Raw genomic sequence first — 13,486 nt, forward strand, 5'->3', positions numbered from 1 at the left:
AACAACAAGAGATGAGAAATTTGATGTTTTTACCATCCGAAGCCAGAGATGAGAAAAACGGCGTCGTTTTAGCTACTTATGACACTAGAATGAGGCGTCCGTCTCCGGTGATATGTGTCAAGTGGTTGAGACAGTGTATGTTAGAGATGAAGTTGCTGGAGTTCTAAAGGTCGGTGATATGAGGAAAGGAAAAACGTCGGTGGAGACAATGACGGAGATTGACGGTGACAACTCTGCCGTAGATACAAGATTGCAGCGGCCCGTAACGAGTCAACTATGTCACTCTATTCGAAAAGAAGAAGAGTTGCAGGATTGTTGATCCTGAGTTTTGGATGCTGGGTCAGTTGGCTACTGTGGGGGAACAAGGGTAAAGAAATTTTGTGTTTTTCATTTTTTTTCTTTTTTTATATTGTTAAATATTAATTTTTAAATCAAAATCACTGAATTCACTTGCTGTATTCGCGTGATACTTACACGCACTTCATCCAACTTGTCAAAGTGAGGAATTAAGTTGTAATGTCAATCAATGAAGCTTCACCATTAATGGTGAACTTAAGCTTCACGAACAAGCAAACAATAAGAGAGAAGAAAACTGGGAGAGAAAATATACATTGCTAACCGACTACGCTAACTACCTTGACAGCTGGATCCTACCTGTGCTAACTAACTAACAGCTGACAACTTAACTAACACTAACTAACACTAATCATGAGCCTAACTAAGTCCCTAACTGATCATGCATATATATGTGAATATACAGAGGGATATACATATGCAGAAGTGGCTAAATGTATTCATATATCACGATACAACCAACTTAATGCCACATATGCTTGGTCAACGGTCAGAGGGGTTTAAAATACCTATTTTGAACATGTTCAGGGATTTGGATGAAACTTGGTGAATTACAAACACCGCAATGACAAATCGAGACAAGTAAAAGGGCCTCCCAAGCTATTACGCCTAATTATGTACACATGTTTTACTCTTTGGTCAAGTTTATTAGCATATTGTCTTTACCATTAATGGAGGGTAAGGAAATAAACATAATTGAAGAGCGAGAGAATTCTGATCCACTCACAAATTGTTTGTACGTCCGTGTTGTTATCCACTCACAAATTATTTGTACGTCTGTATTGTTGATGCTTATGCAAAGAACCATATTCCGGGAATTAGAGCCGCCAAAATAGGATTGTCCCTTGAAGCCAACCCAACTCAGCCCATCCGTTATTGGGTCAGGGCAATTCTCACGATTGGCCCTGTCTTGGGGTGATCTTTAATTTTTGTCTCCTCAAATTGCTGGTCTTTAATTTTTGTCCTTTGGCACTAAAAGTAATAAAAGAGTGGCCGAAAATACCCCTGACATTCTGGGTCGAACCCACCAGAGTAAAAATTAAAATAATTTTGAAAGGAAAGATTTCATAGAAACTATGCCTATTTGGACAAAGTTACATAGAAATTATGCCTTTTCCGGCATAGTTCTGTAGGATAACTTAATTTCTACAGAACTGTGCGGGACAAGACATAGTTTCTATGTAACTTTGCCCAAATAGGTATAACTTCTATAAACTAATGCCAGATAACTTAATTTCTACAGAACTATGCTGGACAAAGCATAGTTTCTATGTAACTTTGCCCGAATAGGCATAGTTTCTATGAGACCTTGCCTTGCGAAATTATTCTTTATATTCTACTGGGGTTCGAATTCAGAATATCTGATCTCGTAGACCAACGAATAAGGATACTTTGGCCCACAAATTGTCATTAAATGAGAACTAAGGGCAAAAACTAAAAACCAGCAATTTGAGGGGCAAATATTAAAGACCAATCCATATGAAGGGCAATCCAGACAAAAACTTGATTGGGGTAGGGTTGGATTAAGACTTTTCAAGCTCATTTAAAACAGGGGCTTATAAGCCCAGCCCGCTGGCCCTTGAGGCTTGACCGAGTCTAGGCTGAGGACCCCCGTGAGCCAAAAGGCTATTTAATTTAAATTAAAGTTAATAGATAATTGTGGAAAAAAAGTAAAAACTAGAAATAGAGAATACTGAATAAGTGTTAGTATCTTACATAATAATTTATTCATTTAGCGTTAAATCCTAATCACCAAGTATAGAAGTGGCATTCTCGATTGCGATTTAAAATGAATTCAAATTTTAAAAGAAAATTGTGAAAAAGAAGTAAAACTAGGAATATTGAGTACCGAATAAGTTTTAGTATCTTACACAATACGCTACTCATTTAACGTTAAATCTCTACTTCTAAAATACTTAATCACCAAGTATAAAAGTTACATCCATCACAAAAATGCCCTAACACTTGTTGGTTGTTGCTACTCGAAAATGGTTGCACGGTGTTACCCAAATTCAAGGAGGTAACACTTTATGTGAACTTAAATATTACTCTCTTCGTCCCAATTTAAGTGTCTTGGTTTGACTAGGCACGAAGTTTAAGAAATAATGAGAAACTTTTGAATTTAATGGTTCTAAATTAAAGATGTGTATATTGTACTAAAATTTCCTTTGAATCTCGTTATTATAAACTTGTCATGTAGGATGTTTGAATTGTCAACTTACTAAATATAGAAAGAGGCACTCTTTTTTGAACAGACCAAAGAAGAAAGTAAGACACCGAAATGGGACAGAGGGAGTATTGGTTTTTGAAATGCGGTTATTTGATAATGTTTAAATTATTAAGTTTGAAATGTAAACGAAGACGAAAATGAAGATATTAATTAAGACAATTTTAATTATCACAACGAATTCAAATGTGTTTGACGATGTGTTGGTGTTGAATAAGAAATAAGTTGTCGTAGAATTATGTAATTTCATATAATCATACATTAGAAATGTTAACAAATCGACATACTTATAAGTTTGAATTAGATTGAAAAGAATTTTTTTATGACAAGAAATTGAAAAAAAAAAATGAAGGGCTAGCCCGCCCCTGTCCACAACCCTTCTAAGGCTGGGTTGGGCTGGCCATTTAAAGGCCCTTGCAAATAAAAGGTCGGCCCGCCCTAGCCCATCAAATTCGTTGGTCCGTGAGGCTTGGGATGGGTTGGGTACCGGCTGACCCATTTTGACAGCTCTACCAGGAACAAAGCTTAATACATAGACAGCCCCTTAAATTGCTAGCAAATTTCATTCACACTCACACAACGGCTTGTTCCAATTGAACGTTTAAACACATGATAAAGCATTCCAATTACATACGTTCAGTTCAAATTTTGTAAAAAAAACTTTTGCACGCATTCTCAAAAGTCTATTAGTTAGTTATGTTAATCACATAAAATATGTCATCTCCTTGAATTATACTCATTCGTCTTAGTAAGTCATAAAACCCTAGAAGTTTTCTAATTGAGGTTGATGTGTATTATTAAATGAGATGACATATTTTATATAGTTAACTTAGCAACCTAATAGACGCTTCAGAACATGCGCAAAAAACTTTTTGAAATTCGAACCAGAAGTATCTAATTGAAACACTTTATCATGTGTTCAAGTCTTCAAGTGCTCACTTAAAACAAGTTGTAATTCAAGTATCTAAAGGAAATTTGCTTGTACTTATAGGACTGTCTATGTAGTAAGCCCAGCAACAAAGTTGAGTGACCGCACCAACTTTGCATTCCGCCAAAGGTGGTCCGGTCCTTATGATGCCTTTCAGCGATTATACCTTTCTCCAAAATATGCTGGTTTCGTGCAGGCAATCTTTTTACTAATTTTTGGCATTGTTGGCCTTGTACTTCTCATCAGATTCTATAGAAACGGCCAAAACGTTGTACACGTACATCCAACTAATTTTTTGGATTCACCTTTTGCTTTCATTATCTTCTCTTTCCTTAGCCAAAAGGAACAAAAGAAACACTAAAATACCACCACCACCGCATCTTTGATTCATCATTTAATAATTATCTACCGAGGCATTAATCAAATAATAATATTAATTTAGACTGATTAATGATAAATTGAGATAATAATATATATTAAGTGGCTTAATGATAAAGACCCTACTTATGTGATTACATTGGGTATATTGTTGTTGTTGTTGTTGGCTAAATGATAAAGAGCGTTTGTACTGACCATTGTAACGTACTTACTGGGATGAGAATAATATTTTCAGGCGATATACGTAGATAACCACTTAAACTTGTTAGTATGTTTTGTTTACACACTTTAATTAAGGTTTATTGCAATTGAGCACCTGATATTTGATAAAGTGTTTCTATTGGACATTTTCAATTGAACAGATCTTAGGTTTTAAGATTTATTGAGGCTGATGCGCAGTAGATGTGGCATATTTTGTTGGGATCGAAATAACAGGGAATCATGCGGAAGCTAACAATTGCAAATCTTGACGGCGATAAATCAGACAACAAAGAACATATACTAAATAAGCATAATATTATAATGATTTGGTCAAGTAACCTACAAATTGAAAAACTATTATAAAAAGAAAATATTAAAACTATGAGAGAATAATCTCCCCCTAAATAAAACTTTTTTAACCCTAAGGGACAACATTGTGGATGCTCTTGTGTTTTTTAGTTGTGGGAAGGATGTCTTTAATTTATAGATGTACAAAATGTTTCCTCCAAGAAAAGAAATAGCCAAATATGGAAGAGATATGGAAGAGAATTATATTTTCCTTTCAGAAAAAGTAAAAGCAATTATGGTAATACTTTGACTTTCCTTCAAGAGAAAAGTAAAACTCAAATTTGGTAAGAAAATTAGGGCAAAAAATGCTAATAAATATTCCCTTTTAGCCTGGATTTTCTTGACAAAATAATTTTCATCTTCCTTTTCACATAATCTTCATCACTGCTGCTTGCCATAGTTAAAAATAAGATTAAAAATATTATGGGTTAAAAATAGTTTAAAAATATTTTGCTTTTATTTTCAAAGATGCAGCAGCAGGAATGTTGAAAATATGGTTGAAATTTCGTCTCCACATGTAGCACTTCAAGCTCTTTTTTTTTTTTTTTTTGACAAAACTCTTCATTATCGCCAAATTGGTTGCTCTTGGTTTGAACCCGCTGAACGATCAATCTTGTTGAACCCGGAACCTATCATCAATCTTGTTGAAGCAACAATTGACGGCGATAAATCAAACAACAAAGAAAATATTGGTCAAGTGACCTACATGTTGAAAAACTATTATAAAAAGAAAACGGGAAAATACATAAATACCCCCCAACGTATTACTCTTAATTATCGCACCCAACCCTAATCTATTATCCCCCGGCCTTATTTTTAATTTTTGTGGCCTTTTAGGCCGACATGGCACCAAAAAAATTATAATTTAAATCAAACAACAAAAAAATAATAAAAAATTAGTTTTTAAAAAATATCTTCTCAATACTCCACATATATGCCCAATTGTTAAAGCGAATCTTTATTGATTTTGGAGAAGATTTAGCTTAGTTGGAGACCAACTCAAATGCTAAATGTGAGTCCTTTATTATAAAAGAAAATATTAAAATCACTACCGCCACCACCGCCACGTGAGACCACCACCTCCAAAATCTCCCAACCTAAATAAAACTTTTTTTAACAACGATAAAAAGCACGATAAAAAACTCATGGGATTACAAATTGGGAAGAAACTAGGATTTATGTTTGTTGGTGTTGTTGGGTCTCACACGCGTGTGTTTTAGTTGTGGGAAGACAATTAACTTTGAGTATTTGTTTTTTTCTTCAATTTATAGATGCGCGTGTGGGGTGGGGTACAAAAAAAGAAGTGAAAAGAAGTGGTTTATGATGAAATTCAATACGGGGGGTGAGCACAAAAATAAAAGAAGAAGAAAGAGGGGTCGAACGTTTCTTTTCCTTCAAAATAAACGATTGATGATTAAATTGAATGTGTGTCTTAATGGAGAAGAAAATGGGTTAAATGTGTGTGTGTTAATGGAGGAAGAAAGTGGGTTGAATGTGTGCATTAATGGAGGAAGAAAAGAGTAATGTGTGTGTGTTAATGGAAGAAGAAAAATGGGTTGGTTAATTTCTTTAAAAAATATTTATGATCGATGAAAGAAATTGAATGTGTGTGTGTTGATGAAAAGTAAAACTGTGTATTAATGGAGGAAGAAAATGGGTTGAAAATCAGGAAAAAAATGGGTTGAATATGTGTGTGTTAATGGAGGAAGATCTCCTTGTTAATGGAGGAAGAAAATGGGTTGAATGTGTGTGTTAATAGAGGAAGAAAATGGGTTGACAAAATGATGGGTTGAATGTGTGTTGTTAATCGAGGAAGAAAATGGGTTGAATGTGTGTGTGTTAATGGACAAGAAAAATAATTTCTTTATCAGCCATGAAGAAGACAAAATTAATGGTTTAATGGTTAATTAGTGTAAATATAATTAATAAAAAGAAAAAAGATAAAAAAAAAATCAAATGAAAAAAAAAAAAAGGAAAAGTTTCAAAAATATTTTGTTTTTTTTTTTGCCCGTCGATTTCCAAAAATACGGAAAAAAAGACCAGGGGGTAATGGTCGTCGCAAGAATGTTAAAATATATGTATTTTCCCAAAAGAAAATATTAAAACTATGAGAGAATAATCTCCCCACAACCCTAAGGATTACATTCAAACTCTTTTTTTTTTTTTTTTTTTTTTTTATAGATGTACAAAACTTTTCCTTCATTATCACTTTCAAAAAAGTAAAAGCAATTATGGTAATACTTTTGACTTTCCTTGATAAAACTCAACTTTGGTAAGAAAATCAGGGCAAAAAACACTAACAAATCTCCTCTTTTGGCCTGGATTTTCTTGATAAAATGATTTTCGTCTTCCTTCTTCACATAATCTTTATCACTGCTGCTTGTCGAGTTAAAAATATTATGGGTTAAAAATGATTTCAAAAATATTTTGTTTTTATTTTCAAAGATGAAGCAGTAGGAATGTTGAAAATATAGTTGAAACTTCGTCTCTACATGTAGCGCTTCAAACTCTTTTTTTTTTTTTTTTTTTTTTTTACAAAACTCTTCATTATCACCAAATTGGCTGCTCTTGATTTGAACCCGTCTTAAACCTGTCATCAATCTTGTTGAACATGCTCGATACCACTGTACGTCGGCCTAACAACAGTTCCTTGACGATATAAATCGAAAACAAAAAACATATACTAAAAAAGCATAATATTATAATGATTTGGTCAAGTACCTACATATTGAAAAACTATTATAAAAAGAAAATATTAAAACTATGAAAGAATAATCTCCCCCTAAACAGAACTTTTTTAACCCTAAGGGACTACATTGTGGATACTCTTGTGTTTTTTAGTTGTGAGAAGGTTGTCTTCAATTTATAGATATACAAAACTTTTCCTCCAAGACAAGGAATAGACAAATATGAAAGAGAATTATATTTTCTTTTCAGGAAAAGTAAAAGCGATTATGGTAATACTTCGACTTTCCTTTTAGAAAAGTAAAACTCAAATTTGATAAGAAAATCAGGACAAAAAACCCTAACATATTTTAAGTAGTTAACTTATCCACGTAATGAGCGCTTGAGAACACGTGCATAAACTTTTCCAATATTTGAGTCAGGAATGTCTAATATGAACGCTTTATAATGTGCTCAAGTGATCAACTTAAACATTTCGTAGTTTAAGTGTTTAATGAAATATATGACAAGTTTAACGGCTTGTTGATGTTTCCACCTACTTTTTCCAGTCAATTATACCCACAAAACCAGCACATATCTGTTCTTTATCTCCGCGAATATTAGATTAATTGTAAATGGGTCTCATTTATCACGAAAAATGTGTGGAATCCTTAAATCAGATATCTAAAATCTGAAATGAAAGAAATCTTGATATTGAGCGTTGTTCCCTTTAGTGGACCTTACCTGGCCCAAAATCTAAGTCAGAGCCAGTAAGTTCGGATACCAAATGCATAAAGCAAAAGAGAAGTTCCATTACGATAATTGCGGATCAAAAAGTAACAAATGAAAAGTTTCTACTTTTGGAACTTCTTTTTCCAGCGTATCCTCAGCCCAAAGTCTTTAGTAGAACTACTCCAAAACCTATTTCATATGACACATCTAATTGACAAGTAGCATCATCATTCTTATCTTCTTCTGTTATCCTTATCTGGACTATATTTCAACTAAAGTCGGCAAATCCTATTGCATCCTTTTTGTAACTAAGCAACCAAGGAATAAACCCAAGTGGTACTTTATAGAGTTTGGACCACATTAGAAGCTCGAAAAGCACCAAATTGGTCTGTAGATATTGAAACAGAAACTAAGCTAAATAGGGTCCACTTTTAAACCAATGATGTATGCAAAAGACTTTCAAAAGGGAACCGAACTTAGGCCAATGATCCTAAGCTCAGAAGAAATATTAGATGACCACTCCACACACACCCCCTATCCAACACTCAAAATTTAGATATATATATTCCTATATTATATTTTTGATAACTATGGTGTCCCGGCCAACTTACATGCACCTCAACTAATTTCTTAAGGACTATCTCCCACCAAAGATAAAGATTCTAAAGAACTTTGTCATCCACCAAGCGTCAACAAATGACAAGAAATCACGTGTTTTATTTTCCACTAGAAATTTGACATATATCACATAATCTTCAAACTATTTCATTGACCACTAGGTCACACCCTCGTATATTTAGACTTATCAAAACCAGACATCTTAATCTTTAAGAGAAATGGCTCCTTAGTATAAACTGGGTTATTTTTTTTAATACTAACTTGGGTAATTGAGAGAACACTTAAATTATGTGCTCTATTGCTAGACAGGGAAATAAATTGAACCAATAATAGTCATTCAATCTTCATCTGCTTTGCGCTGCTGTTGATAGCATGAAACGTCTATACCTGGTTTATGTTTTGATTGAATCACATTCCAGCATCTTAATAATTGAGAGAGAGAAAGAAACAGATAGAGAGAGATATCTTTATTTTAGTAGTTTTTTTTTTTTTTTTATAACAGTGACATGCATGTAACTCGTTTATTCCACCAAGTACCGGTTACCTCCAATTGCGAAGCCAAATTTTGCTAAGGGGGTTGAAGATTTGAATATGTATAAACAGTAATAATAAATCTATATAGATAATATAATATTCCGACAAAGGGTGTTTGACTGATCACCCTCCGCTGGCTGGAGCTCTGCCTCTGATTATCTTTCCACCAACACAAATACCGAATAACTCAGCCCAAAAAGACTTTGGCTCATTGGAGGAAAAAGTTTATTCTCATGATGAACAAGGATTTTTACTGTTCATATACAATGCCCACAACATGTCATCAGGAAAGAAACCCCAACATGAAGACACCCACATAGATACTCCACCTTCAAAGAAAATACTAAACAAAGTTGGCCAAGATTCTCTCTCATCCTTTTCCTATTTTTATTACCATTATTGCCAAATTTTTGGCCCTACCACTCCACAACATTGTATCAATCACATTCAATTTAGTATAAGACTCTTCCACCACTCACTCCAACATCAACATTCTGTTCAAAAGCTTCTCATAAACTCGTTCTTTCATACAGGATAGAAGTTTTTGTGGTTTTATCTTTACAATACTTGTCACCTAGTTGATAATGAAAGTTCTGCGGGGCACAATTTTAACACAACACAACGGAAAAAACAGGGGAAATGATGAAAACGCATGCACATCGTAGCATGATATTTGGATATAGGGTAAAAATCTCTGCCCGGTAAACCATCTAGTTCTTGATAATATAACAAAATCTAAACTAAAAGCTTCAGGCAGTCAGGTCCATTAAAACCCATAAACTCGCTTAAATGATTTCTTAGTCATAAACATATGGCTGCTATATTAAAGATCCTTGTCGTCCGGCTTCTCCTCGAACTCCCGCACATACGGGTTTTAATAAGACCGGCCACTTTTTAAACATATGGCTGCTATCCTAAACAAGCATAAACAGATAATAGAAGCAGCAACCACGGAAGACAAACCAAACTGTAGGACTATGATAAGACTAAAAATGGAATCATAGTTGGAATGTCCATCTTGTTTATTCTTTTTTATAAGAAAATTTCCACCTGGTTTATTTTAGAAACTCTAGTGAAAGATAATTAAGTTTTGATATGTCAAAAGAATTCATTACTACAACAAGGTAGGGTAATCTTATTCTACCTGCTGCAGAATTAGGTAGAATTACTCAACAGATTAACTCTTTAATTAAAGGTAGAACTATTTGAACAGACGAGAAATCAGTGGGGAATCTAGGCTTGACAAAGACTGCAGTGAAAGATGATCTAAGCATTGTCCCCTAGAACACCAAGCATCAGCTGGAGGGGACAGTGAAAATAGATATGATAAATCATAGTTATCTCATCTGACCTTCACCTCCTTTTTGATCTCGTTTTTATTCCTTGCCTCTCTGTCTAAGCCCTTTAAGAGTCCTTTTGGCTAGTATCTCCATAAAGCATCTTTGTATATCCCCAAAATTTCAAGCTAGCTCTTCAGTGAAAATTGTTGGAGAAGAAAAGAGCAAAAAGCAATCTGCTCAATTATAATAGCGATCAGGAATGAGAAGTGCTGAAGATGGCAATCAGGGCACTTCAGTGCTTGATCAAGGAGAATGGTTGAATTTGAGCTTAGGAAGAAACTTGCCTTCAATATCTAAAGAATCTGAGTCACATACACCAACTTCTGGCAAGGTTTTTTCATGTAACTTCTGCAAGCGGAAGTTCTACAGTTCACAGGCGCTAGGAGGCCACCAGAATGCTCACAAGAGGGAAAGAGGCGCAGTAAGACATTATCAATCCCAGAGAATGATGACAATGATGGCTTTGCCAATCAATAACCCCATGTTCAGATCACTTGGTATGATTCCCCACTCACATGTGCATAAGTCCGGCAGAGATGCAAGTGCAACTGTGACTACGTTCAGCGAGGCTAGTGCAGGATATCAAAGGACATCGCATACCAATCAAATGGATAGATCATGTGATCTGAAGTGGCCAGGAAGTTTTCAACTAAATCAGCAGCAAACAAAAGAGCATGCCTCAAATCCCACTAAGCTTGACCTGAATCTAAAGCTATAATCATTCTCCTCATTATACAGTCAACCCAACCCCAAATAGTTAAGAATTGAGGCATAGCAGTTATTGTTGTTGTTACCGGACCCACATGAAACTCTTTATTTGCCAATCTGTTACAGCTTCAGTAAATGTACTAATTTGATAAACTATAGGCAATAATTAAGAGCAAAAGAATCCTACAGCAGTACAGCTCCCTAACATCAAATTCCAGACCCTAGTGTAAGGATCAACATCAAGAATTTCAAGTGTTTCTCATGCCCAGATATGAAACCGAAAGTGTAATATGTATTTTAGTGCTTTTGTTGCACCTGGAACAACAGAACACCATACTCTCCATCAAATATATAGCAGAAGGTTCTCTAGTTTGTGTTTATAATCTTCTTTTCGATTTATGATCTGTAATCTAGAAAGTAACATGTTTATGCTACAAGAAGTTAGACAAATTTTATCTAGAAGTTACAAGAAAAGAAACAACATTCAACCTTTCTTTACTAATGAAGTTTGAAGACATAATATATTTGCAAGGGAGTAAGAGAGTGCATTGAGCGACACAGACTTGTCTTGCAGCATTAATGGAAGATGGAACCAATTGAGGAAAATTCCATTGCCTTCTCAAAAAAAGATGTAGGATGAGAAGGACTGTCTTTACTTTTTTTGTTTGCTTCCAACATTTCTTGTTATTCAGATGGTGGTCAACAATGTTCATGCCTAAGATGTCACATAGTACATTGCAAATAGAATGAATTGGCCTTCAAGTCTAGTACTTTCAACACGTCAGTTGACCGATTCTTCACTTTCACATCCCAGGTGAACAGAAATCTTAGCCCCTACTAATCAGCAAATGTTAGCAAGCCTTCCTGAAACACTTACTTTAAAGTTCGACAACTACATGGCATCAGCAGATTACAATCAGAAAGCCAGTACTTGCACCTCTCGTAGAACCTTTTGTAAACTAACAGCCACAAATGAAAATCAAGTCTGGGTGATTCATCTTTAGTTTAATGCCGAATCAACCAAACTAAGACCTAAAATAGTCAGCATCACATCACAAGCGCTCTCTAATGAGTGCTTTGAGAGGTTGACACCAAAAACACCCTTTCAGTAACTATAAATACTCTTCTTTATATAGTATTGACACTCAATTTGAAGACATTTCTTCAACAAGACCTGATAGTCGTCATCTATCTCAATTTCACATTGTCTAATATATAAGAGACAGCACTATAAATTCACATCTCACTAAAGCAACAATTATTAGATCTATCTGCACTTACAAACCTGAGTGACATAATCCAAGTTTGATAACATACTATCTACCAGCTACCAACAAATGAAACTTGTAGCTTCTCCTTTTTCAAGTTTTGAGCACCTCAAAGTCTATCCTATCAAACATGCTTTCCCTTATTGAAAACTACGCACTTTCTGTTTAGATTTACTGAGGAAGTACTAAACTTCTAAGCTCTCAAAACAAAGCATCGGTACACTACTATGGACTTGGAGGCAACATAGACTGAAGACAGGCTAGCATAAGCCCTGCGACCTCACCCACCCCTACAACTTCTACGATTTTTTGGTGTTAACCGTGATCCCTTCTACAGAGTGGTGGTTAGACCAACTACGTTGTATGGCACGGAGTGTTGGCCAGTCAAGAACTCTAACACTCAGAAGATGAGTTGCGAAAATGAGGATGATGCGATGGATGTGTGGGCATGCTAGGAGAAATAGGATTAGAAATAAAGAGATCCGGGACAAGGTGGGAGTGGCTTGGGTGGAGGATAAGATGCAGAAAGCGAGGTTGAGATGGTTCGGGCATGTGTATAGGAGATGCACGGATGCCCCAGTGCGGAGGTGTGGGAGGTCGACTATGTACGGGTTTCGGAGAGGCAGAGGTAGGCCGAAGAAGTATTGGCGAGAGGTGATTAGACAGGACACGGCGCAGTCCAACTTACCGAGGGCATGTCCTTCGATCGGAGGTTATGGAGGACACTAATTAGGGTAGAAGGTTAGTAAGTAGTCGAGTGCTATCCTTTCATACTAGTAGTCGTAGTATTCTTGTAGTTCCTTGTCCTTCGATTTCTGTTACTTGTACTATCTGTTGTTTCTTGTACTTCGATTATCGTCTTATTTTGTGGTAGTTACGGCTCCTTTTTTCTCGGTCAGCTATATCATGCTTCTCATAGTAATTTGCCATGAATTTTTTTTATATACACTACTTTGAATTGCTTGTTCTTGTGCCAAGAGTCTACCGGAAACAGCCTCTCTACCTCCCAAGGTAGGGGTAAAGTCTTTGTACACTCTACCCTCCCTAGACCCCACTTTGTGGGATTTCACTGGGTAGGTTGTTGTTTGTTGTAGTGATGCCTTCCACTCTTGAATCTTCCATCTAGATATATAAAAGAAGCTACCCCTAATCCCTTCTTACAACCAGTCAGATATTAGAAGTAAAA

At 35.4% G+C, this 13,486-nt stretch overlaps 1 protein-coding gene across 1 annotated transcript; it reads left to right on the top strand.

Moving 5' to 3' along the window:
* Window positions 1-10,058: 10,058 nt before the first annotated feature.
* Window positions 10,059-11,392, top strand: LOC132050018 (zinc finger protein 7-like). The gene has a single exon (XM_059441025.1). The coding sequence runs from the start codon at window positions 10,524-10,526 to the stop codon at window positions 11,040-11,042; it is 519 nt and encodes a 172-aa protein (XP_059297008.1). The 5' UTR covers window positions 10,059-10,523; the 3' UTR covers window positions 11,043-11,392.
* The last annotated feature ends 2,094 nt before the right edge of the window (window positions 11,393-13,486 follow it).

This window comes from Lycium ferocissimum, chromosome 3, assembly GCF_029784015.1.
Source record: "Lycium ferocissimum isolate CSIRO_LF1 chromosome 3, AGI_CSIRO_Lferr_CH_V1, whole genome shotgun sequence".
Classification (NCBI taxonomy): domain Eukaryota; kingdom Viridiplantae; phylum Streptophyta; class Magnoliopsida; order Solanales; family Solanaceae; genus Lycium; species Lycium ferocissimum.